The 25,432-nt window shown below is 33.2% G+C and overlaps 1 protein-coding gene and 1 long non-coding RNA gene across 3 annotated transcripts in view; both read right to left on the reverse strand.

The window, feature by feature from the left end:
* Positions 1-1,064: 1,064 nt before the first annotated feature.
* Positions 1,065-8,355, reverse strand: LOC126743035 (uncharacterized). Its single transcript, XR_007662761.1, has 3 exons — positions 8,235-8,355; positions 6,326-6,534; positions 1,065-1,209 (listed from the first exon to the last, which is right to left on the reverse strand). It is a non-coding gene; the product is annotated as an uncharacterized LOC126743035 (long non-coding RNA).
* Positions 8,356-14,662: 6,307 nt separating this feature from the next.
* The window catches only part of LOC126742869 (uncharacterized), a 78,514-nt gene continuing 67,744 nt past the window's right edge, over positions 14,663-25,432 (reverse strand). For both annotated transcript variants that reach the window (XM_050449711.1, XM_050449710.1), the window contains 2 exons: positions 16,870-17,268; positions 14,663-15,206 (listed from right to left, as the gene is read on the reverse strand). In XM_050449711.1, coding sequence (XP_050305668.1) covers positions 14,876-15,206; positions 16,870-17,268 — 730 coding nt within the window. In that variant the 3' untranslated portion in view covers positions 14,663-14,875. The remainder of the gene's footprint in view (positions 15,207-16,869; positions 17,269-25,432) is intronic.

Below are 25,432 nucleotides of genomic sequence, written 5' to 3' on the forward strand. Positions count from 1 at the left end.
TAAGTTCTATTGTAACAATTTATGGTATAAAAAGTGTTTAGAGATTAATACGAATTGGATATGTATGGATCCAATTGTTAATGGTTGTAATTTGTTAACAGACTGTACATTTGCAAAGATAAACAACAACTATCAAGTTCACACGTTAACATATAATAAAGCTCTATTATTTTGTACAAAATCCCCTGAAACTATTTTTGAAAATTGTTTTCAGTTTGTTAAATATAATTTAACGGGATGTTCACATATTCAAAGCCAATGTAATGTAATAATAGGTCAGCATAAGTATTCACTACAATCGAATAATTTGAGCATTAAAAATGTTGAAATTGAAAATTCTGTTTTAGATTAAAATGTTCATTTAAATTTACAACTTAAGCATTTAATGTATCCTGAAAAAATCCAGGAAGATCTTAGGGAACCAATTGTATTTAAAGACTCTGTTCCAGAAAAAAGCCATGTAATTAGCACTTCGGTTTTATTCCTAATTCTTGTAATAGTTATTATAGTTATAACTTATTTGTGGCAAAGAAAACATAAGGCGATTCCTCTGAAGACCCTCCAGGACATTATCAACGAGGACGTCGAAGAATCTTAAGGGAGGAGGAGTTATGTGCATGAACCGATTCCAATAAGTGTGCATATAAGCATTTATTCGTAGAATAAGCAGAATAGGCATTTATTATTTTACATCGTTTCTAGGTGGTTTTTAGATTTTATAAGATTAGTTCTAGCATAGAATTTGAACGATAATGTTATAATTATTAAGTTTAGTTAAATAAAACTTTTTTTAAAAAGCATACTGCTGGTTTGAGTTTATAATTCGCGTCTAAATTTTTTTTTTTATGTTTTATATGGAATAAACCGTTTTTATATAACGAACGCATCTTTATTTAACACAAATTTAAATATACAGTTCACTTTTATCGACAGTATGAATGTATTTGTTTTTGTAGGTTTACAGTTAGTTTTATAATTTTTTTATTACATTTACAGTGCGTGCTTTCGTCGATACCGTCACAGAAGAGGCTCCATGCACTTTTTGCACTGTTGCCAGGTCTCCTAGGGTTTCGGTGAAGTGGAGGAAACAGAACCTTGTCTTGCTAGTTCGTTCCCTTCGATTGCTTCCCGTTTGTTTGCTACTTCAAGTATAGCAAATCCTCTGCTTGCAAAACTGTGGTGTGTTTCCTTAGCGGAAAGGATTCTCCTCTGTAATAGAAATTTTCCGATTGCACAACATTAAAAATCAGGTCAAAATGTATAAGACTGAATTTAAAATTAAAAATTTTAAATGAGGAATTTTGGACGCTAAGGTGGATTTCTTCGTGCAGCGTGTATAACATACTGACACCCTTATGATAGGAAATATATAATATCTCACCTTCATCGAAAATTTCTCTGAATTTGCACAAGCTTTACCTACTCATTTTGTGAGCAACTTATACAATATACAGCATACTAAAACTTATATCTGCTAATGGCTCTGAATTTATAAATGAAGTAGTTACTAAATTATTAAGAGCATATACTAATAATAATAGTGTTGATTCAAAAAGATTATTATTTTTACATTGTAATTATATATGATTAAAATGAATAAACGAAATCCACAACGTTAACCTTGTCAGTGCTAGATTATAAAATAGTTAAAATCGACAATTATAAATTATTTAATCAATTAATTTGAAAACTAAAACAGCAATAATAACTTATCTAATATTATTTACTAAACTAAACCACATACAGATGTCAATCAAGTCAGTCTCAGATTTCATTTTAAGCCTGCCTATGACGTACTGATGTAGATTATAGAAGAATTATCTGAAAAACATGTAATTTCACCAGAGAACTGAAGGTTAAAAACATTATTGATATATAGACTGAACAAGATAGACCCCAAAACTGTTCCCTGCGGTACTCCAACTGTGACTAGCGTTTTTGAACTAACGGTCCCGTCAATATCCACGCACTGCATTCTATCTGTTAAGTAGCTTTTAAAAAGAGCCAAGGGAATTCCCCTAATATCACTCTTATATATAATGTCCAACAAGATAGTATGATCAACCCTGTCGAATACCTTGGCCAAGTATAAAAACACACAAAGAACCTTTTCACGTTCATCTAGTGATGAATATAGAGCATCTGTTAGAATGACCAATGCATCCTCAGTCGATATTCCCTCTTTAACTACATATTTTTCGGATAAAATATCATATTTATTTAAGAATTTGACCAAACAGTAGTTTAGAACTTTCTCAAAGATTTTACTAGTTGTACTGAATAAAGAAATTGGTCTATAGTTTGCAACATATATCTGTAAGCCGCTCTTATGCAATGGTTTAACTGATTTTTTTTTATCTTTGGAAATTAGCCCTCTGATAAGCTTTTATTCATGAAGTGAATCATAAAATACTATGGAGTTTAATAATAAGAAGTTTAGCGAAATACTCTGAAAATTTTTTAAATATATCAGATTACACTCCATCTTGACTTGGGGCCTTACCATTTTTAAGTGAGTTTAATATTGAATTGAATGAATTGACGAAACAGTGGGCTGCCAAGGCAGTTGTGCATATAGGTCTCCTGATGGACCCGTCATGCCCCACCGGGGGTTACCAGAGCCCAACGGCCTTAGAGAAACCTATAAGGCTCTCTGGTCTGAAGGACTTAAAGTCGCTCGGTACACTGAAAGTGTTACCCAAGTATTTGAACCTGGCGCGCGTGAGTGCTGGGCACTCCCCGACTACATGGTCAACGGTTTCATCCTCCTCACAGCACCATCGGCATTCCGGGTTGTCCGCAATACCGATAGTATGGAGATGGCTTCTTAAGTGCCAGTGACCGGTTAAAAGACCTGTCACTAGCCGAATTTCGCGTCTTTTTAGGCGTAGTAGATTTTTGGTGAGAAAGGCAGAGGGCCCACCTATGTGCGCTTTGGCCTGTCTCATACCAGGGGACTCAGTCCATCTTCGGTGGGTCCACTTGTCCAGCAGACCCTTCATTGATGCGACCGCAACGCATTTGGCGATACCAACTATGGGTTCCGGCCCCATCGGCACATTCGCGGATCCCAGTCTGGCAAGAGAGTCCGCTTGTTCATTACCTGCATGGCCAGGTATCCAGACGAGCTGGACCCTGCATCCAACCTGTACCAGTTTTTTCAGGACTTTTATGCACTCTAGTACAAGCTTGGAGCTTACCTTTGCGGCCGTGATAGCCTTAATGGCAGCTCTGCTGTCCGAGCATATTGATACAACTGTATTGCGGTGTCCGCAGCTTAGGATTTTCTGTCCGCATTTTAATACAGCGAATACTTCGGCCTGGAAGATAGTGGCGTGCTCCCCCAGCGAGTATGCCCTACTGGTATGTGGGATCCCACCAATAAGCCCTGATCCAGCTCTGTTATTCATTCTGGAGCCATCTGTGTACCAGATGGTCCCCCTGTTTAGCAATGCAGGTCTGTTGGAATGCTGCCACTCCTCTCTGCCTGCAATATGCGTCACGAATCCCTCGCAGTCCACAGTCACTGGAGCCATGCAGTCACTGCCCATCAGAAGGAGAGGACATTCCTGTATGGCCCGTGACCAAATTTTTGCGTGACCGGTCTCGCCAGCACGTAGTTCGCCGAGGACGTATAGCCTGTATGCAGTCCTCATTGCCTCGAATTGCACAACGAGGTCCAGAGGCGGAAGGCTCAGCAGAGTCTCAAGCGCTCTAGTTGGCGCCGTCCGCATGGAACCCGTTATGCTGAGACATGCAAGACGTTGGACTCTGTCCAGTTGTGCGCGAATTTTCGCTTTCTCAGTACATGGCCACCAAACGATAGCCCCGTATGTGAGAAGAGGTCTCACAATGCGCGAGTAGATCCAGTGGAGGATCTTAGGAGACAGACCCCAGGTATTGCCGAAAGCCCGCCTGCAGGCCCATAGCGCGCAGGTGGCCTTCTTCATTCTGGTGTCTGCATGATCGTGCCAGGAGAGTTTGGGATCCAACTTGATTCCCAGAAATCGAACTGTCCTGGAGTAATGCAGCTGCTCGCCACCTAGAGATATAACAGGGGGCGTGCCAGAGTTACGTCTCCTCGTGAATAGTAGGAGCTCTGCTTTTTTGGGGTTAATCCTGAGACCTCCCGAGAGGCACCATGTGTCCACCATACGCAGGGCTCTCATCATAGGGCCCGCATTGAGACGGCGTCTTTCCCTGGGCAAAGGATTACCAGATCATCAGTTTGAGAGTTTAGTATTTTAATAATTGTTTCATTGGTTGGCTTCAGAAACAGAGTATTTGGATTTTTTTTGCTATTTATATCACATCCTGATAAGGCTTTATTTTAATTGCCATTTTTTCCGACATTTCCAAAATATGTTGCAAAAATCTGTGCTATTTCTTCTTTTAGTGACTCTTTGGGCCTTCTCGGTTTAAGACTTGATTAATATTTTTCCAAAGTATATACGACTTCTTTAAATTTGTATTTATTTTTGATTTGCGGTAATTAATGTAGGTTTGATCAAAAACTTCAGTTAACCTATTACAATATGTTTTAAACTCTTTTGCCAAATTAAGAATATGGGGCTATTTTAACATATTTTTATAAAGTTCGTGTTTTAATAATACATTATAAAAGACCCGATGCAATTGCCGATTATAGGTTTTAGAGGAATAACCATTAGATAAGTAGTTTTCTAGATATTACACAAACTTTTCAGTTGCTATGGTTCAGATTAGGAGCCCCATACATGACACCCCAATTTAAATTTTCAAGAAGATTATTTCATTGGTCCTTATTTAAGTAAATTTTTTCATAATTTCCGATTTGTCCTTGTACATTCAAATGAGAATGTGCTGCAACGTCAAGTATAAGTGGAAAATCGTCGGTAATTTTTTATTTCACAATAAATGATTTAAATTTATTACAAGGTATTTTCGATTTTACAAAGATGTGTTCAATACAAGAAATACTAGCCAATAAATCTAAAAAACATTTAACCCTTCAATTAAGTGCCTTAATTTATAAACAAACTCGACAAACGATCCAGAACAATTAAATATAGATATTCAAGACCTTTTAAAGTAACTGAAATCTTAAAAAACGATATATAAATTAGAAATCGAAAATCCAAAAACTAAAAAGAAAAAAATAATTCATCTCAATGAGATTAAAATAGTCTTTATTATTACAGATGGATCTGCACGGCAGGGGGCGTATTTTTGAAACCATGCGAGCATCTTCGAATGCGAACAAAAACGAGCAGCATTCGGAAGAATATTAAAATAACTCTCTGTTAACCTTTTCAAATAGTGACACTTGTAGATAAAATGTTCGATTTGTATATTTATGGAATAAATATATGTGTTCACGTATAATTTAAATGGTTATAATCAAGTTGGTTATTTTTTTTGTTGGAACTGAATATACTTTTGTAAAAAATTTCTTCAGCTTACAGGTTTGTCAAAATTTGCAAAATTATATATCACAATTATAGCAAAACGCATCTTTTTTGTGTTCTTCCAATATATAGCAACAGAATATTATGTGCTGGCCGGCGCATTATTTTAGTTTAATACCTAATTAAATTATTAAAACTTGAAAAAAAATTCAGGTACTTGGGGTAAGTATTTTTAAAATGTGCCTTGAGGAATGATTGGATGCTTGCACAATGAATTTTTATTAATACAAACACTTGAATCTTGGTCGGTGCCAGATGGCAAAACGCGACTAGTTTAAGTCCATCAAAATGCGAATAGAATTTTGTGACTTCAAGAAATTGTGAAAAAAAAATTACTTCTGACAATCCGGGATGTTGAGTATTAATTTTATTTAAATTGAATTAGTCTACAGGGTCTATTTAAAATAAAAAACGGCATATTTTTTGACTTTATTCCAAGAAATTTAAGATCGCCAATCGATGTATTTTAGGTCAATGAATTTGAAAATCAAAAGACTTACGTCATAAACGTTGCGTTGTTTAACGCAACATCATTAAATGTTTTTCAGTTATCTATTACTAGGGCCAATCCGCGGCTCCGCTCGCGCTGTTGATGAAGAATGGATAGTGGGAGGCTAACATTGTTAGTAAAAGGCGAAAAATTTATACATTCGAGTCCAGGGTGAACAAATTAACAATTTCCATGGCAAATACATGGATTTGTCAATAATTTACAGAAATACATCCGTAGAAAGTATTATAGGCATTAAAAACTATTTGAAGGAAACTAATATATACAGGTTACATTACAAAATTTAAATAAGGTTTATCTTTTATTCATATTTCTTGAGAACGAACTGATAAAAAAATGAATAGGGCTATGTAGAAAATAAAATTACCTTTAATAATTTTTTTTAACTCGACCCCTATTCCCGTTTAAAAAAATTGACATGGACACTCTGGGAAGTGAGGGGATGATGTCAGAGAACGCAATTTTTGTCAATAAATATCCTTCTCAATATTAAATTTCACGGTTCGGTCGTTTTTGGCTAAACAATTTATTTTTTAAGATTGACTGTTTTGTCTCGGACACTTTTTTTGTCACGATCTCATTAAACATATATATACAGGGTGGAATTTTTTAGCTGGAATAAATTCAGTACTAGGGAGGCTATTTATTTGTTGAAAAATTAAAGGAACACGGGTTCCTTTATTTTCAGTTTGGCACATTTTTGTCTCTTTATAAAATTTTCCCACTTTTGAGGGTAGAAACCACCTCAACTTTTTGTTTGCAAATGTGAAGGTGTATTTTGAGCTCGTTGGAAAGGAAATAAAAAAAGAAATATGACCACTATTTACTTTTACATTTTGATAAGCTAAGAAGCTAGAAAGAAATAAAAATCGAATTTTTCTTAAAACTTATTAACAAGTATTGTTGGAAATGTTGCACATTTTTTTCTTGGCAAAACCCTAATCTAAAATAAAATTCATTTTTGACATTACGAATCATACCTGAAGTTATTTGTCGAATTTACATACGAAATTCGTTGTCTAAGTTCATCTAAATTTTCTGGTCTTATTACGTAAGCTTTCGTTTTTAAGTGATCCCACAGGAAATAATCCAGAGGATTAAGGTTCGGCGATCTTGAAGCCCATTCAATGGCACCTCTTCTTTCTATCAAGCGGTTTGGAAAAACTTCACTCAAATAGCACCATAATAAGGCGGAATACCATCCTGCTGAAACCATATTCGATTATCATGAAGATCTGCGTCTGCTCGATGAGGAAATAAAGCAGGTAAAGCTGACTTAAGCTCTTGTTGCAAAAAATTCAAATATGTAGTGTCTTTTAAGTTAACTGGAAGGTATATTGGGCCAATGACTTGGTCGCCAATTGTGCCTGCTCAAACATTAAGTTTTTGCGGATGGTGAGTGTGTGTTTCTCGTATCCAGTGAGGGTTTTCTGTGAACCAATATTGACAGATCTCTTTATTGAGTGCAAAAGTACACTCATCTGTAAAAAGAATCCAATGCAAATCTGCTAAATGCTGATCAAGTGCATTCATGATAACTTCACAAAACTGAAGACGGCGGTCCGGATCATCTACTAGTAAATCTTGTACGTATTGAATTTTATAAGGACGCATTTGATATGATTTTACTAACTTTAATGCAAACGTATGGCTTATGTTGCATTCTCTTGCAACCTGTCAAACTGGAGTATTAGGATTTTCTTGGAGAGTCAGTAAAACCTTTTATTGCGTGTCTTCATCCATTACTCGAGACTGCCTTACTTTTGGTATGTCTCTCACGTGGCCCACTGCACGATAACGATTTTCAATTTTGCTGATGGTGCTTTGGGAAGATTAGGATGTCTTTTGTGAAATAGAGCTGCTACTTCTGCTTGTGTACGCGATCTGCCTCTAAAACCAATTATCGTTAAAATTTCAATTTTTAGTGGTTCAGTTAAATAATCCATTTTTGTATGAAAATTCTTGTTAAAAAAATAGACAAGAAAACAAAAAAACTTATTAATTACATTTTCCCTTTTTATTTAGACATTCCGCGCAGGCAAAATCCACTTGCTAAAATGGCAACATTTTATAATTTTTCTGGCTTTCTAGCTTACCAAAATGCAAAAGTAAATAGTGAATACATATTTCTTTTTTTATTCCCTTTTCAACGAGCTATCACAAAACATACCTTCACATTTGAAAAAAAAGTGGAGGATGGTTTCTACCCTCAAAAAAGGGGAAAATTTTTATAAAGAGACCAAAAAAATGTGCCAAATTAAATTTTTTTTTTATACTTTATTTTTTCAACAAATAGGCTCCCTAATGATTTTATTCCAGTTAAAAATTCCACCCTGTATAATTATTAAACGCTACACGTCTTTCGCTTCTGCCGGAGCGTCACCAGGCCTAGACCTACACAGATCACATTACAAATAACAACTGACAATAGGTTGTTAGTATTAATGAGACCGTGACTTGACGTTTTTACTTCTGTTTTGTTGTTTGTTTGGTGAAAAAATTGATTAAATGCATTTAAGCTTTAATAAAAGTACTTAAATCTGATTATTTGACCTTATGAGATTAAATGATGAATTAAAAAATAAAAGACTTTAGACTCAAGTATTTTAACAATGTTGATATTAACCATTTTTTTCTGTTTGAAAGAATATGGAATGCCACTTTTTTCCAAATTTATGAAATTCCTTACGAAAGAAAATAATTACAAAAAAGTAATACTTAACTCATTCACAGTAATGTATTTTATAGAATTATTCAGTGAAACAAGTGTTTTAACATTTTTAAACCAAAAATTATAAATTACATATTTATCTTGAACTACAGGTCACAAGAAATTGAAATTTTGCAGTTTTGTCGATATGCTCTTTATAAATAAGCAATAAAAGCCATTTAAAAAAAATTATCGATAACATTATAATATGCATTTCAATTTTGGGACACTGTATATTAATTCCTGATTATTATTTAATATCTGATTATATCGTTAAAAATGTTCAAAACGATTTCAAGTACGTTTAGGATAATATTAAATAGACTACATTTTAAATATTTTTTTAAAAACTTTTTGAGTGAAACAGAATTTATAATTTATATAAAATATTTTTTTTTAATTTTAAATATTTTGGCAACTTAATGATGCTTTGGCAGATTAATTAAGTTGAAATTTTGCAGCTTTGTATAATTTGATACGCTCCTTAAAAATACGCCATAAAAAATTAAGGTTTCTATTAAAAAAAATTAGCCGATGAAGTCATATCTTATTTTAGAGACACACTGTATAACTTTGTTGTAAACAAAAACGAGGGCAACTAAAAATACTAATCTACGAATCCGATGATTCTTTTGAGAAAAAAAAATATATGAACTACTGAATTTATTCCAAGTCACAGACGCACACTGTATATATTATTAAATCTATATACAGGGTGTTATTTACGCATGTAGGATAGATTTGACAGGCGATTTTTTGAGTAATTTTAACACAAAAGTTCAAAAAAACATGTGTTCGCAACAGCTTTGTTTACGAGATATAAAGTCTTAAACTTAACACCCTGTATATAAAAATGAGAATTATCAAGTGTTTTTACCCTAGAAAGGCATGGTTTTAATCGCAAATTCCTTGTTGATTTTACAATAACATTGGTTTTGGTTTGTTTGTTATGAGTGGAGCAACTTGTGTCCCTCCAATGCGACCCCAAGTCTATTGTGGCTCACTCCTAGGTCTTTATACTTGCCCAAACTTTCGAAGAGTTTAAGAGTGTGACTGAAAAAAGCATTCTTAATGTCTTTCGTCTTAGGTAAGGCATTGACGAAGATGGCCTGCCCGATTCTCTCTAGTCCTGGTCCTTGTGCACCAGATTTGAGATTATGTGTTTTGCCGTATTGTAGGCAATCTCTAATGCTGTTTCTGCTCCTTTTTTAGCTAGCTTGTCAGCCGCCTCCAGCAGGTCTCGAAATCCATGTTAAGATAACTTTGTTCCCTTCCCCAATATGAACTCGTTTTTTCAGCTCCATATTACTCTAGATGTGCAGGGAGGATGCTAACGCTTTAAGAGCCGCTAGACTGTCACTGTAGATTTTAATAGTTCTGTTTTCAAGCTGCATTTTGTTAATTATTCTTGCACAGATTTCAATGGCATGTACTTCCGCCTGAAAAATTGATGATTGTTTCCCAAGGCAGATAGATCTTTCTGTCCTTGGGTTAGTACATATTCCCACTCTTACTCCAAAATTGGTTTTGGATCCGTCTGAATATACTCAGATGTCCGCTTTCTCTAGTTCCATCCGTTTCTCCTCTCCCACCCGACCGACCCCAGTACGCTCGGTCTGGTTTTTTGACCGAGTATAAACTCGTGTTTAGTGTTTTTCTTGAAATTAGGTCTGATGGCATGCCAAGTGTGCTGTGATTGCACACCTTCTCAACCAGTTCAGTTCATTCTATCCAAACTTTGTTTGCCGAGATGCCATTTATGACATGCTGCAGCCTGTAAGTGGTTCTTATGACTTCCCCCTTCAGGTATATGTGCAAAGGGGTTAGTCCAAGTAGTACTTCCATGGTGGCTGTCGGGGTAGTTCTGATCGCCCCCGTAATGGCCAAGCAGACTTCCTCCCTTTGGAGGCTGTTAAGTTTTGTTTTGACCAGTTGTTGTATTGCTTTGCTCCACCACACCACAGAGGCGTAGGATATTGGCGGTCTGATGACCTGTGTGTTCAACCGCAACTAGTTTGGGTTCATTCCCCATGTTTTGCCGTATATCCTGCGACAGTACCAGAACTACAGTTTTGTTTTCTTGATTGTTTTGTGAAGATGTGAGTTCCAATTAGGCGTCCTATCTAAGGTTATCCCGAGATATTTCGCCTCCCTTGCAAATTGGAGGGTTTTACCTCTCAAGATTGGCGGTTTAAGTTTACCCATATTCCTTTTTCTGGTGAATGGCTACTATTACAAATTTATGCGGATTAATGGCCATTTCCTCATGCTTCAAATATTATTAAATAAAAGCAATCCCAAGCAATTAAACGTGCAACACGAGCGCTTAACAAACGTGCTGCAGCTTGCCTTGAAGTTGGTGGGGCTATTTTCAAAAACATTTTAAATTAGTGGAATTTTGTTTTTTACTAGTATTGTTTACAAAAAACATATCGTACACAAACATATTGTAAGTATATGTTTGTGTTGCTTTTAAAATACAAAATCTTACAAAAAAACATCAGAACCGGTTGAGAATCAGATTAAAACACATGGGTTAATTTACCTTCTGAAGGTGTTCCCAAAATATGTCCCTTTCCTCCGGAAATACATAATACAACAACATATATATACTCTGTTTTTTCTTATAGGCACCATATTGGATTTTTACATTTTTAAAATCTCTGCAAAATTACCTTTTTAATGATGTATCACAAGTAGTATTTATTTTTGGTAAAAACCCGAATTTTTGGAAAAAGCTAAATTGGCCGCAGTAGGCTGTGATAAACTGACAAGATTATTTGTATGTTTTGTTAGTATTGTAGTACAAAGTGAGAGGTATTTTACTAATAATTTAAGCAATTATGGTTTTTACGAATGAAGAAAAACGAGATATGATTAAAATTTGTTATAAATACTATAGAAATGCCATTAGAACGTCAGAAATGTATTCGTTGATCTATCCGGAGCGACAGCAACCGCACCATACTTTATTTAAAGTTTCCCACATAATACACAAGTTTTCTTCAAATTATCTTACAGAAAGGTTTGGTGGATTGGGAATAATAGTGGCCGGCAAGATCGCCTCATTTGAATGTTTTAGATACATAATTTTCAGATACATACATTTTAATTTGTTTATTTATTTGCCAACGCGTATTAAGCTCAATATGAAATAAAATTGTCAATAAAGTTTTCCTAGTATTCCTAAATAGATTAATTTAGTTTCTTTTGAAAGATGTACACTTGATTCGAAAATAATAAGGGTGTATCCCTGAAGTAAAATGTGCACTACTACGGTATTGCATTGCTAGTATTTCTGTCTATCTTGTATTGATAACTTGTAACATTTATTGATAGTTAAAATATTGTCTTGTCAGTTGCACAGTCTATTGCGGCAAATTATTTTTTTTTCTAAAAATTCAGATTTTTAAATACAAGTAATATTACTTGTGATACATTATTAAAAAGGAATTTTACTAAGATATTAAAAATGTAAAAAGCAAATATGGTGCTTACAAGAAAAAACAAAGTTGATGATGGTTGGTAAAAGACGGAACGTCGTATTAACAATCTAAAAACCCCATCATATAGCACGAAACAAGTGGTAATGCAAAAGTGTAAATTATTTTCAAATTGAATAGAAAATAAACTCACAAAAATCGATTTTTAAAAATTTCGTATTTTTTCGAATATCTTCGGAACTGCTCGGAATTTTTACTTTTTTTAAACGACATATTGCTAAGCTCAAAAATGTTCAGCTAATTTAACCATCTCTTATAGATTCCGAGATCCCCATGTTGAGGGTTGAATTTGAAACGCAATTATTTTTTGCATTTTTATTTCCCTTTAAAATAATTTAACTTTAGGTAAGAAAGAAATGTAACTGTTTCACTACAAAAGATGTTGAAAATGTGCACCATTAACTTCAAGACAGTAAAATAATCTTGTAGCAATATTTATAATTTTAGCGTTTTTTTCGATCAGGTTTATTATAAAAATTTCCAAAACAAATATGTACACAAAATATATGAAATAACTCATCTGATTCAGAAATAAGAACCAAATTAAAAATGCATTGAAACCCTTTTTATATTTTTTATACCGCAGAATATCGATTTTCTTTGGCCAAAGATTAAATAGATATTGTATTTTAATGTACACTATACATATATATACGAAAGGCGAAAGGTAATAATGTTAAAATATTAAAAAATTAGTAATCAGAATTGTTACTAATAATTACTGTTAGAATTGTAGAAAATAATTTAATATTTTTTTTTGTTTTTTAGCTTTTAATATATATAAAAAATGTAAGGATCAGCAGAAAAGTTTAAATAAATGGTGTTAAGGTAATAAAAGTTTTAAGTAAGTAATAGGTGAATATTGATTTTAAACAGAATGTTAATATTATAAGAAGATGATAACTGGGCTTAAATATCCTCCTACTGGAACTAGGTGATTACCATGTGTCACTTCGAAAGGTGTAGCTGAGTTTTAGTGAGGTACATGAGCTAAATCAGTGATCCAGGACAATATCCAGTCAACAGGTTGAGAAACAATCAGTTGAGGTTAGGTCAACATTCCAGTCTCAAAATTCTTACGTAAACACAAAAAAGTCCTGGAAGGACAAAAGCCTCCTTATAATCACCGGTATTATAGGTGTATAAAAGAGGTTTTAAACGAAGATAGATAAAAGGACTTACTTCAACCATGAGGATTTTTCACAAAAGAAAGTTTCGAGAACACGTGACTATCGAATTTGACTTTATTATACCATCATTTAAAATATTTTATAAATAAAATCATTTAAAATATTTAGGAATAATCACTCGGCGGTGTTAAATAATGTTGATGATACTTCTTTAAGAGATATTTAAATTAAAAAGAGCATTAAAATTGAGCCAATTACAGAAAACACTTGAAAAGGTCTTCACAGGTATGCCTTTCACCTGCCCCCAAAATGAAAAGAAAGAAACCGTTCTTGTTAAAAAGCTCGATTTTTATCAAGTGGAACATAGTATGGGTTAGGGTGAGAGTTTGGATATTGATATATTAATAGGGCTGTAAAGGATTTAAATGTGAAAGTAAATAATAAATTTAGAAAAAGTAGTCAAAAAAATAAAATGCTACAATCTATTGGAGAACTCTTCACAAACATTTTGGAAACTGGCAACATCAATATTGCGACATGCATCAATTATTGTTTGACGTAGATCGAAGATAAATTCTAGCTAGGTGACGAGTTGAAAGTGATGTCCAAGCTCCTATAATTTAAAAAATAATACAACAGAAAATTAAGCATATTTAAGTTAGAGTTAGTGTCACTTTTACCTAGAATATCACATTAATAGAAATTACTTGTATTTTTTTATGTCTAGTAAAGCAAAAATCTTCCATTAGAGGTCCAACGGTTTTTAACACTCACTAATTAACGCACTTAATACCAGGCTTTTGTTTGTAAGAAACTCGCTAATCACCAAGCACTAGCCTTTAAGCTTTTTTTTCATTTTAAAAACACTCTCACGCCGCCATCGGCAAATACAAGTTTTACGTGATTTCGTAATATTGTTATTTTATTTGTTTTTTAGGATATCTATTACTTCGTTGTGCAGGTTAGAGCCTTGTTTTTTCGTGTACTACTAAAGGATTTGCCTTAGTTTCTTAATGTAAATAGTCCACCTCATTTTCTGTATTTTTTAGTGAGATTTACGTCATCGATCTCTTTCAGCGGCTCTGCCTCGAGGTCCATAATTGTACTTAAGACATCATATCCTTTTCACCAACGGCCCCAGCCTGATAATCCTTATTTAATAATCGATTTTTTAGCTCCAGTAGAAACTGATGCAAATTTGCCTCCAATGTGGTGACACAAAATACCATGTCCTTTCATACATGTTCCGTCATACATATTAGGTCGAAACTTTTGCATATGAGCTAGAGTACAATTTATGCTCTAACCATAATTTTTATTATTATTTTTGGATATCGTTTTCATTAAAAAAAAATCAGGTAAAATGTTAAAAAATCAATTTATATTTAATAATATTTTATAAAAATAGTGTCCGGCGACATTTTTTAGCACTTTCGATTTACTTGAATAAAAATAATGATCAAAGGACATTTATTTTTTAAGATCACACTCGTAAATGACTAATGTAAATGACTTCTAAACGAAACACATTTAATATTTAACAAATTGAAATAAATGAAAATATGGATTTACATCTAATCTATTACAATAATTGTATCAACGTCCAAAAAATTACTACTGACACCACCACTACTATCTTTTTGAAGCTGGGTGCTTCTACCTTTAACGTTATCTGTGACTGATTTGAAGCATTTTTTACTGTTCCCTATATTTTTACGTTCCGCGTGCATTTTTTCTAATTGACGAAGTAAATTTCGGGATTCCGCAAAATGTTTTCCTTTGTGAATTCGTTTGTGTACATCACATTTCCACTTTGTTGTAAATTTTTGATCACATAACTTGCATCGATAAATTTCCTTATTTTGATGAGTCATCCGTATATGTTCGCTTAGAGAACTGGCTTCCCTGTAGAAATAAAAAATCATTAATTATTTTTGTTTGACTTTTTTTTATTGAAATAAAATGTTTATATACCGTACTGATAAATTAATATTACTGATAGGAGATTAATGCATTAGAAAAGGAAGTACATATAGTGTATAGCCAACTACTAAGTTATAACAAAGAAAATACTTTATTTCACCAGATATTGTTGACCACCCACTGATATTGCACAAACTATACCGTTCCAAAAAAATATTGGTTTTGCTGGTTTGTCGCCCTACCTAACAAGAAACCTAGACCGAATAGCGCCCAAAAAAGTGCACTGCTCGCAGTCGGACGCGCCTCATGAGTGGACTAAATCTGGTCGGAATACAATCATTTCTTTGTCATTCCTTAGTAGTTGGTTATACACGGTTTGTAGTTCCTTTTCTAATGAATTAATCTCCTGTCTGTAATATTAATTTGCTAATGCTGTATGCATTAGACATTTTTACAAGATAGTGTCTGTCAGGTAAATCTATGCCAACTCATAGTTGACAATAACAGCGTTTAAATTTTTTTATATTAAAAAACGTTATGCAATCAATAAATTTTAGTTGAAAAAACCTCTTTTCTCTACCTTCCCTTCGAACACAAATATTACATATACGACCCTGCCAAGATCTACAATTACTAGAATCAACTTATAAGTATAATTTCTATATTGAACATAAAGTTTTTTCAAATAATCCTGCAGCCAGAAGTTAAAGGTGTTCATGGTCTGCTGGCAGAAGTTGTTAAGTCAGTCGAAAGATTTTGTAGGCATGCAAATGTAAATCATTAGTGAGAATTCGCTGAAGGGTGCCTGTTGAAATGTCCAATTCTTAAGCCAGATGAATTGACGGCTCTGACCTTTATGTCACGCTCTCGCAAACTGCCATGATGTTTTGTTCTGAACGAGCTCTACCAGCTCGTACCCTGTTTCACATCACTAAGCGAGCCAGCACTTTCGAATTTTTGATTATACCATAGATGTATTAGGAACATTATTTCGACCGAAGATTGGACACACTTTATAAATAGTGGCAATTAAACTTTTCCCATTTTTTGCATTTTTGTTTAAAAATCCCCCTATTCCAGAAGATCTACGGTTTTTGAAATGATCCATAAAGAAAAATAATTAGACTAAAATTCCAATAATTTAAATCAAAAGAAAAAATACAACATTTTACAGCTTTTTTGGTTTTTTTAAATAAAAACTTAGTTATCGTAGGTACCCATTTGTAACAAAATCTTAAATATAAGGCAAAAATATTTAAGCTGAAACAAACATATACATAAAAAAACGACACAAAAGATTTTAAATCTCTATTATATGGTAAACATCTGCAAATTCTAAATCGAAAATATGAATATTAGTTCGGTAACTATTTTTAGAAGTGGATTATTATATTTAATGGATTAATAAAAAAAACTATCTTACTAAAGGAAAGAACCTTTTTGTGCTTAAATATTAGTTTTAGAGATAGGTATTATAGGTATTAGGTATTTTCGTAAAAAATATTGGTATTTGTAAATATTAATGCATGTTAACTTTACAGTACAGAAAAATTCTTAAACGCCTGAACTATTCCGCTCTGTTAAAAAAATAGATATCATTACGGCATTTTATACGACTAAAAATAGATCAACAAGAAATACTTACGTGAACTTCTTCTCGCATTCTGTACAACCGTATCTTCGTTTAAGAATATGCATCTGCTTATGTTTCTGAATAGCATCTGCACCGATTAATTCTTCATTACAAATATGACACTTTTCACCTTGACTTGGATTGGATGTCTTAGCAGATTGACATATGTAGCTGTGCATTTTGAAAGAACTGGGCAGTCTGAATGCTTTCCCACAATCTTTACATGCCAAACACTTATTTTTCACAGTGCAAGTGTGTTTTTGGAACTCCTTTTTAGGAAAGATTTCATGACATTTGGCACAAGCAAAACTACAAGTGTGGCGAGTCAGGTCCTCTTGTTTTTGAAATATTTGACCACAATCTAAACATTTCCATTTCTTTTGTGCATAGAAGGCAGATTGAGATACTCCACTAGAAATTAATTATCATATTAGTTGCTTATCGTTTCACAATATATTAGTTGCTTATCGGACAAGATTCTTCCATTAAGAAGGGCAATTTTAAAATTCATTTTTTTTTACGAAATTTAGAGAAATTGGCATGGCAATGGCAAACAACATTGCATTTTGAATAAAAAAAATGTGTAACCTGAAAATATACAGGGTTTTTAAACTTAAGTCGGCACTATTGCTAACTTCGTTATTATTGGAGCTATAAAGGGGCTTAAATAAGCAAACTATATTATAGTGGTATTTTTTCCATAGTGAAAATGAAATAAAAATCGAGCAACGCGTTCGCGACTATATCAAAAATTCCATTTGTTTAATGTAATAATACTCAGTATGTAAAATTCTCAATTAATAGTAAATTGAATTCTAAACAAAACCCGTTATATGACCTTTCGCCCTAAAATCAAAAATACTTAAGACAGTTTTTTAAAAGTGTCAATGTAGCTCTGATTACAACTACAGGTACATTGAATTGCCAACGAACGGCAACGCTGCAACATGTTTGTTTACAAGTGTCGTAAATATTAGTGATTTTATAAGTGAAAAGTGATTAAAAAATTAATAAAAGAACAGTGACCAGAGCAATAAGTCATCATATTGTGTTTACAACTAAAGGTGACGAGTTACGTTCAAATAAACTCCCATAATTACAGTCACAACAGCTGCCTGCTGCTAGAAGTAGTGTGAGGGCAAGCCGCGACGTTGCCGGCTTGGAGCGCATATTATTCTTGAGTAAGTAGAAAAGTCAGAGGAGATGGCGGAAGACTGCGGAATTTGTAAAAAATTAGTAGGGGATAGTGAACAAGCTCTTTGCTGTGATGCATGTGAAAAATGGAGTCACAGAACTTGTTTAAACATGTCAAAAACTACATATAAGCGATTTGAAAAAAATCCTGATACCGAGTGGATATGCGAAAATTGTAAAAAAAAAAAGCAAAATACTACGAAAAAAGATGATTACACAATCAGTGATATTATGGCAAAACTAAACGAAATGGACCAAAAATACAATAAATTATTCAAAAAATATGAGGAACAGATAATGATAAACGAAAAGCTTCAAGAGGAGATTCAGGACATTAAAAAGCAACTTAATAATACTGAACAACGAGAATTAAATAACAATATTATAATTCAAGGTATTCCTTACAAAGAAAATGAAGATTTAGATGCAATAGTTGACAAGTTGGAAACGAAACTAAAAATTATAAAAATACCAAATACCATACATAAAATATACAGGTTGGGAGTTCGTAAGGATAACAAAATATTACCAATAAGAGTAAATTTTCGCACTGAAGAGGACAAAAAGAGATGGATGACGGCAAAAAAACAAAAAACACTTACAACTGATGATATTGGAGGATATGGAGATAAATGTGAAACTTTATATGTAAACCATGACTTAACAAAATATAATCTGGATCTTTTTCAAAAGGCAAGGCAATACAAACAAGATAATAACTACAAGTACTTGTGGATAAATAATGGTAAAATTCTTTTACGTAAGGATGATAATAGCAAGGTTGTATTGTTGGAAAGTCTTAAGGATCTAAAAAACTAAATAAACCTCTAAATAGTCTTAAAATAATTTATTACAATGTTCAAAGTTTACGAAATAAGTTTGACGAGTTTCAAGCTCACATGAAGAGTGTTTCTAGTGATATAATGGTTCTTGTGGAAACGTGGCTGTACCCTAATGAGACACAGTTCTTTGATGTGAATGGATACAATGCAGTGCACTCCTGTAGAGAAACCAGGGGTGGTGGTGCAAGTATTTATATAAAGGAAAATTTGCAGTTTAATAAAATCGACTGTAGTAATTTAAGTGACCCCTATAACTGGATTTGTATAGAGTTAGGTAAACTACTAAAAATAAGTGCAATATATAGACCGCCGTGTCTTCCAGGTAATGAGTTCCTAAATAAGCTTGAATCTGTGATAACTAAACACAAAGTAAACCACATTATATTAGGCGATATGAATATTAATCTCTTAGAACAAGAATCTTTAAACACAAAAAATTATAAAAATTTGTTAGCGTTAAATAATTTTTGCATTGTCAATAAAATTAGTTTTGTGAATGCTACCCGAATATCACACACTAAAACTATAATAGATCATGTGATTTGCTCTACCAATAAAAAAAATGAATGTGATATTAAAGTTGAGGAAAATTCTCTATCCGATCATAGGTTAATTAGTTTAGAAGTAACAGAATCTATAACAAGGTTTAAACCAAAAATATATATTCAACATCCTATTCTAAATATACAGAAATATAAACAAAATATACAAAATAAAATTGCAAGTGTAAATATTGACTGTTTTCAAGACTTGATTAAGTTTATTTCAAATTGTAAACAAGAATCGACTACTATTAAAAATATTAAATGTCATAAAAGGAATGAATGGATTACACCAGACCTCTTAATCCTATTAAAAGAAAAAGAAAGACTCTATAAAAAACACAAAAAATATCCAAATGATGACTTATTTAAAATTGAATTTATAAGACAGAAAAATTTTGTAAATAATAAAATAAAAGTATTAAAAAATCTTTATTTTAAGAATAAATGGGCTCAGGCTGGAAAAAATCCAAAAAAACAATGGAATCTAATAAATAAATTTATAAATAAGTCAGGCGAAAATATAAATATTAATCAAATCGAAATAAATGGAGTACTGATAAGTGATAGTAAAGGTATCGCAAATAGCTTAAATAAATATTTTACAGAGATAGGTACGACTATAGTCAGGGATGTACAGAACCAAACGGGGCACTTAAATAATATTCAAGAATTTTATGAAGTTGAGTGTGGTCATAATGCATTTTTAGAACCTACAGATCATAACGAATTAAATGGCATAATACTAAACCTGAACAAAAATGCAGCACCAGGCCATGATAATATCGGAGTGCTTGATTTAATCAATATAAAAGATCATGTGATGTATATATTGGTAAAACTTGTAAATAGGGCTCTTGTTACTGGTGAATTTCCATCAGAACTAAAAATATCCAAAGTCTGTCCAATATATAAATCAGGATCTAAAACTCAACAAACTAACTATAGACCAATTTCCATAATTAGTGTATTTTCCAAAATTCTAGAAACAGTTATGAAAAAGCGAATAACATCATTTGTTGAAAAATATATCTCATATGATTGTTATCAGTATGGCTTTCTTAAAAATAGTAGTACTCTGAGTGCCACCGTTGATCTGCTCAACTATATCTCAACCAATCTGGACAATGGTAAAATTGTATTAGCAATTTTTGTAGATTTGAGAAAAGCCTTTGATGTAGTAAATCATACTATTTTATTAGATAAATTAGAAAAAATGGGGTTTAGGGGGGTTGTACTTGCCTTGATTAGGTCGTACCTATTAAACAGAAAGCAATATGTGCATCTAAACGAACAGAAAAGTGAAATTCTGACATGTAACTGTGGCGTACCCCAAGGATCTGTTCTGGGGCCATTGCTATATGCACTATTTGTCCTTAGTTTGAGGTTAGCAGGTTTGGTTGCTCAGTATTTTACATTTGCAGATGACACTGCTCATTTGTATTCAGACAATGACTTAGATGTTTTAGTTAATCAGGCAAATAACGATCTATTTAAATATAGTCAATGGCTGCTCCAAAATAACTTAAAAATTAATTTAGATAAAACGAAGTACATATTGTTTAAACAAAAAAATAAAAAAATAAATCAAATAAATATAACTCTAAATAATGTTACACTAGAACAAGTAAGTAGTATAAAGTACTTGGGTCTCATACTGGACGAAAAACTTGGCTGGAATCCTCATATTGAACATGTTTATGACAAACTTATACCTTTTATGGGAGCACTCTACCGCTGTAAGGATTTTCTCAGTATTTCAGCTAAGTATCAAATATATAATGCGTATATTTTGTCTGTACTAAGATATCTTATTCCGGTGTGGGGCACATGTCCAAATACTAACTTTCAAAAAATTAAAATCTTGCAAAATAAAATACTTAAAATCCTTTTCGATCTTGACTACTTTATGCACACGAATGATTTATATAAAAAGCTAAAAATATTGCCCATTGGAAAAATTTGCGAGTTGGAGCAGGCCAAATTAATTTTTAAGATTTTACATAGACTACAAAAGTCCAATCACACGATTGTATACTCAAATGACATACATTCATATGAATTAAGAAATAATAATGTTAGACTAAATAATGCGAGAACCAATATAGCTCTGAGAAATCCTATTGATGAAGCTTCACAGGTATTTAATTCTTTGCCTTCTGAAATTAAGCAGGAGACCTCTTACTACAGATTTATTAAGAAGCTCAAGATCATTGTTAGTCAATATGAGGATTGATTTTTGAATGTTCAGGTGTTATCAAAATTAATGTAATGGTTGTAAACAAAGCTACACGTGTTGCGGTTTAGTTATTAATGAAACTCTGGTACCAATGCTATAAATGCATTGTTTAAGATTTTATCATTTATATTAGCTTTTAAAAACTGTATTAATTTTTATATAAATCGTGTATTAATTTTTATATAAAATTGTAATATCTTGTATGTAACTGATGGCTAATAAATGACGTTTTCAAAAAAAAAAAAAAAAAAGGTGGTAGTTTGCTTTATAAATATCATCAAGATTAAAGTGACAAGATTACAGCATAGTCAACATAATATATTCTAAAGGATCTCAGGAGCACACTCCTGTCCAGCTTACACTTACACCAGGGATATACTTTTATGTAAGGAAAACACGCTTCTTATTGACAATGTGAAATTTCAACTTTCACCTGATTTGCGTTGACTATCGTTTAATTGTTTCCAAGTTTAACAACAAAACGGATTAAAATCTCGCGAAATGCAATTCCATATAAAGACCGATAGAATAACGACCAATCATTTTCAGAGAACACTGACAATCAAAGCAAGCAAGTACATAAAGTCTAGAAAATTCATCTGTCTTTACCTAACAGGATTTACAATAAAATAACCTAAATAACCTTAATTGAGACCGCTCATACAAGATGAACAACTTAAAACTAGTCCCTATAGGTGAAAATATTAAATTCAACGCAAGAAGAAATCTAAATAAACCTAACTAACTTAAAATACAAAAAAAAGTAAACACTACAAAAACTAGAAGCATAATTAGCGAATTTATATTTTCTTAACACTGCTTCCCTCTCAAATTTGTTAGTCCGGATCAATCAACACCTCCAGGGTCACCTGAGTTATGAAAAGGCGCTAGCCAGACGATGTTTACTATTTTCTTTTTCATTGTCGGATGTCTCTGGATGAAGAACATCCGGTACACCACGTCATTCGTTCTGGTGACCACATGAAATGGACCTTCCCAATCCTTCTGAATCTTTGGTACCTTGCCCTTTGTCCTCCGTGGATTAATTAATCAGACTCTGCCTCTAAAATTAAGACTAACAACTCGCCTTTATGTCATAACGTGATTTATTCTGTTACTTTCCAGAAGTTTATGCCGTGTCTGTTCATGTCGTCCTCCTCAAGAGTTTTAGCCTTGTCCGGTCTCTCAGTAATAATGCCCAAATGTAAAGGTAAAGTCCACCACCGAAGATAAGTTTTGTTGGATGTTTTCAGTAGACTCGTGGGTAGAAAAACGATATACCTTTAGTTGATTCTTGGTTTGAAATTTAGGGCCACTTACTAAAGTAATCAAGAAATAAGAGCATATTAATTTCTGAAGCTACTAATAGGCAAAGGTCCCGCTACATTAATACCAAATTACATTACCTCAAAGAGTAGATCAATAAGATACTGCATCATCTTCTCTCTGGTTCTCTGGTTCCCTCGAGTTCTTAGGACGTTGGCTAAAGCAGATTCTACGGACTGTCACGTATATTCATGACCGTTCAACCAGTAAAACTTTTGTTTCACTTTTGCCAAGGTTCAATGGCTTTTTATACCTCCCTTCTGATCACACAACAGTTTATTTGTTGGCTTTGACAACGTTTCACTAAAATAAGCTCACTTGCTCGCCATTTTCATATTTTTTGAAAGGATACCTCCAATTCTAACATTGTTGGCATCTGTGTCCAAAATAAACGCCTGTCCAAGAACTGGATATGTTAAAATGTGTGTAAAATGTGAAACACTTCTTCCCAGATTTCTGACCAATTAAATATCATTTTGTCGTGTATTAGCTTATGTAGAGGTTTTGCAAAGTTAGCGAAATTTCTTACAAATTTGATGTAATATGTACAAAGAACAGAAAGTCTTTTAACTAGTGTTTTTTACTGGGTCGTGGTCAATTTTTGATTAGTTCTACTTCATCTGGATCAGTCTTGACGCAATTTTTGTCAATGACGTCATCCAGATAAACTAAGTGTGACACACAATGTCCATAGGCCTTTCAGTGGCTGGCGCAATTTAGTCCAGAAGCAGAGTCTAGAGGGCATGACTGTAAACTGCGAAAGTCCTATTTCAGGAATTTTACCTGACAGTATCCATTCTTCAGATTCCACGTCGAAAACCATTTTGATCCTGCGAGCTTACTCAGAGTGTCGTCAATTCTTAGTAGGAAATAATTTCTTAATATAATTTCGTCGCCGATAGTCCATTTCTAGTAGATCCGTGCTAGACTTTCATTCATTTGCTAGACTTCGCCAGCCTGTATACTATACATACACCAATCTTCTCTCCTTGTTTCAGGTGTTGATTATATTAAGTTTACCATTCGAACCAAAACATTATATTTCTTCTGCGTAGATAAAGTCTTCGCCGGAAAAGTTCCTTGAGCATAAACTTTACAGCATTCTATTATTCTATTGACTCAATCAAAATAGCTTCTCTATCTTTGCCTTCGGGATGGCATTACCCACCACCTCTGAATTTGTGTTATCTTTATGTAGGTGGTGCATAAAAACCTCTCAGTTCTCGTCATCAATACCCTGTTATTTACATCCATTTTAAACTGCTAACCATTGATAACATCTATTTCTAATATGACATCATCCATGATTTCTGCCATTAGCACTGATTGCTGGAATGTTGGTAAGCCAATAGTGACTTTAGCTTCAATGTGGTCCAATAATTGGAATCCTTTTTCCATCCACTGACTCCAGGATTAAATTTAGTAGCGATGAAATTCTACAGTGAGCTACGATGTTCGCCTTAACGATAGTGTGACTTGAAATGACCATCATCTCATATTCGTGACCGCGTACTTTTCCCGGACCAAGCTCTCTTCAGGACGTGGCAGTCGGTTAATTTTTTTTCATGGGGCATGGTAGCACCCAGCCAACTTAAGCCTCCTACAGCTGACTTGTGGAAGTTTTTATAATTCCTGGGGTCTGTCAAAGGATTGGGGCATTGCCATTTAAGGTGTCATAATAATTCCAGCAGCGGAATGGTCTTTTAGGTTTTCTTACCAGAAATGAGTCAAGCTTCTTCAGACATCCGTTTTTGCTTTTTAGCTGCTTGAAAAGCTGCCTTATACTCCAATCCATGGGCCAAATTGTTGAAATTTGTTCTAGAAATTCCGTTGGGCGAAGTGTAAGCTAAATATACCAATCGAGCAAAAATCGATATAGCTGCTTCAAACTGTTGAAGACCTTTCTCGGATTGTTGTCTCCTAGATTTCAATTGGAAGTGATACATAAAATTGAATGCCCTTTTTTCGTTATTACGGCGGTTTACTTTGGCAGCGGCCTACAATTGACGCAAATTTTGGTGGCTTAACTTTCATAATTTGTATTCCAAGATCAGAATGAACAGGTGCACGCTTTCTTTATTTCTAGTTCTCATGTTTTTTTATGTACTTCTCCAAATTCATCAGTGAAAGCAAGTACAGGAGGTCTAGAAAATTGAAACTACCAGGATTTACAATAAAATAACCTAAATAAGCTAAAATGGGACTCTCAAAAAAGATAAACTACTAGAAATTAGACTACTATAGGTGAAAATATTAGACTAAACGTCGAATTCTAAATAAACTAGCCAACTTAAACTACAAAATAAGAGCAAAACAGTACAAAATCTAGAATAATAATTAGCATATTTACATTTTCATAACAATACATACAATAAGGTGAGGTATAAAAATAAGATGTAAAACATTAGTAGATTAAATATGGTGTAACATAA

The sequence above is a fragment of the Anthonomus grandis genome, chromosome 12 (assembly GCF_022605725.1).
Source record: "Anthonomus grandis grandis chromosome 12, icAntGran1.3, whole genome shotgun sequence".
Classification (NCBI taxonomy): domain Eukaryota; kingdom Metazoa; phylum Arthropoda; class Insecta; order Coleoptera; family Curculionidae; genus Anthonomus; species Anthonomus grandis.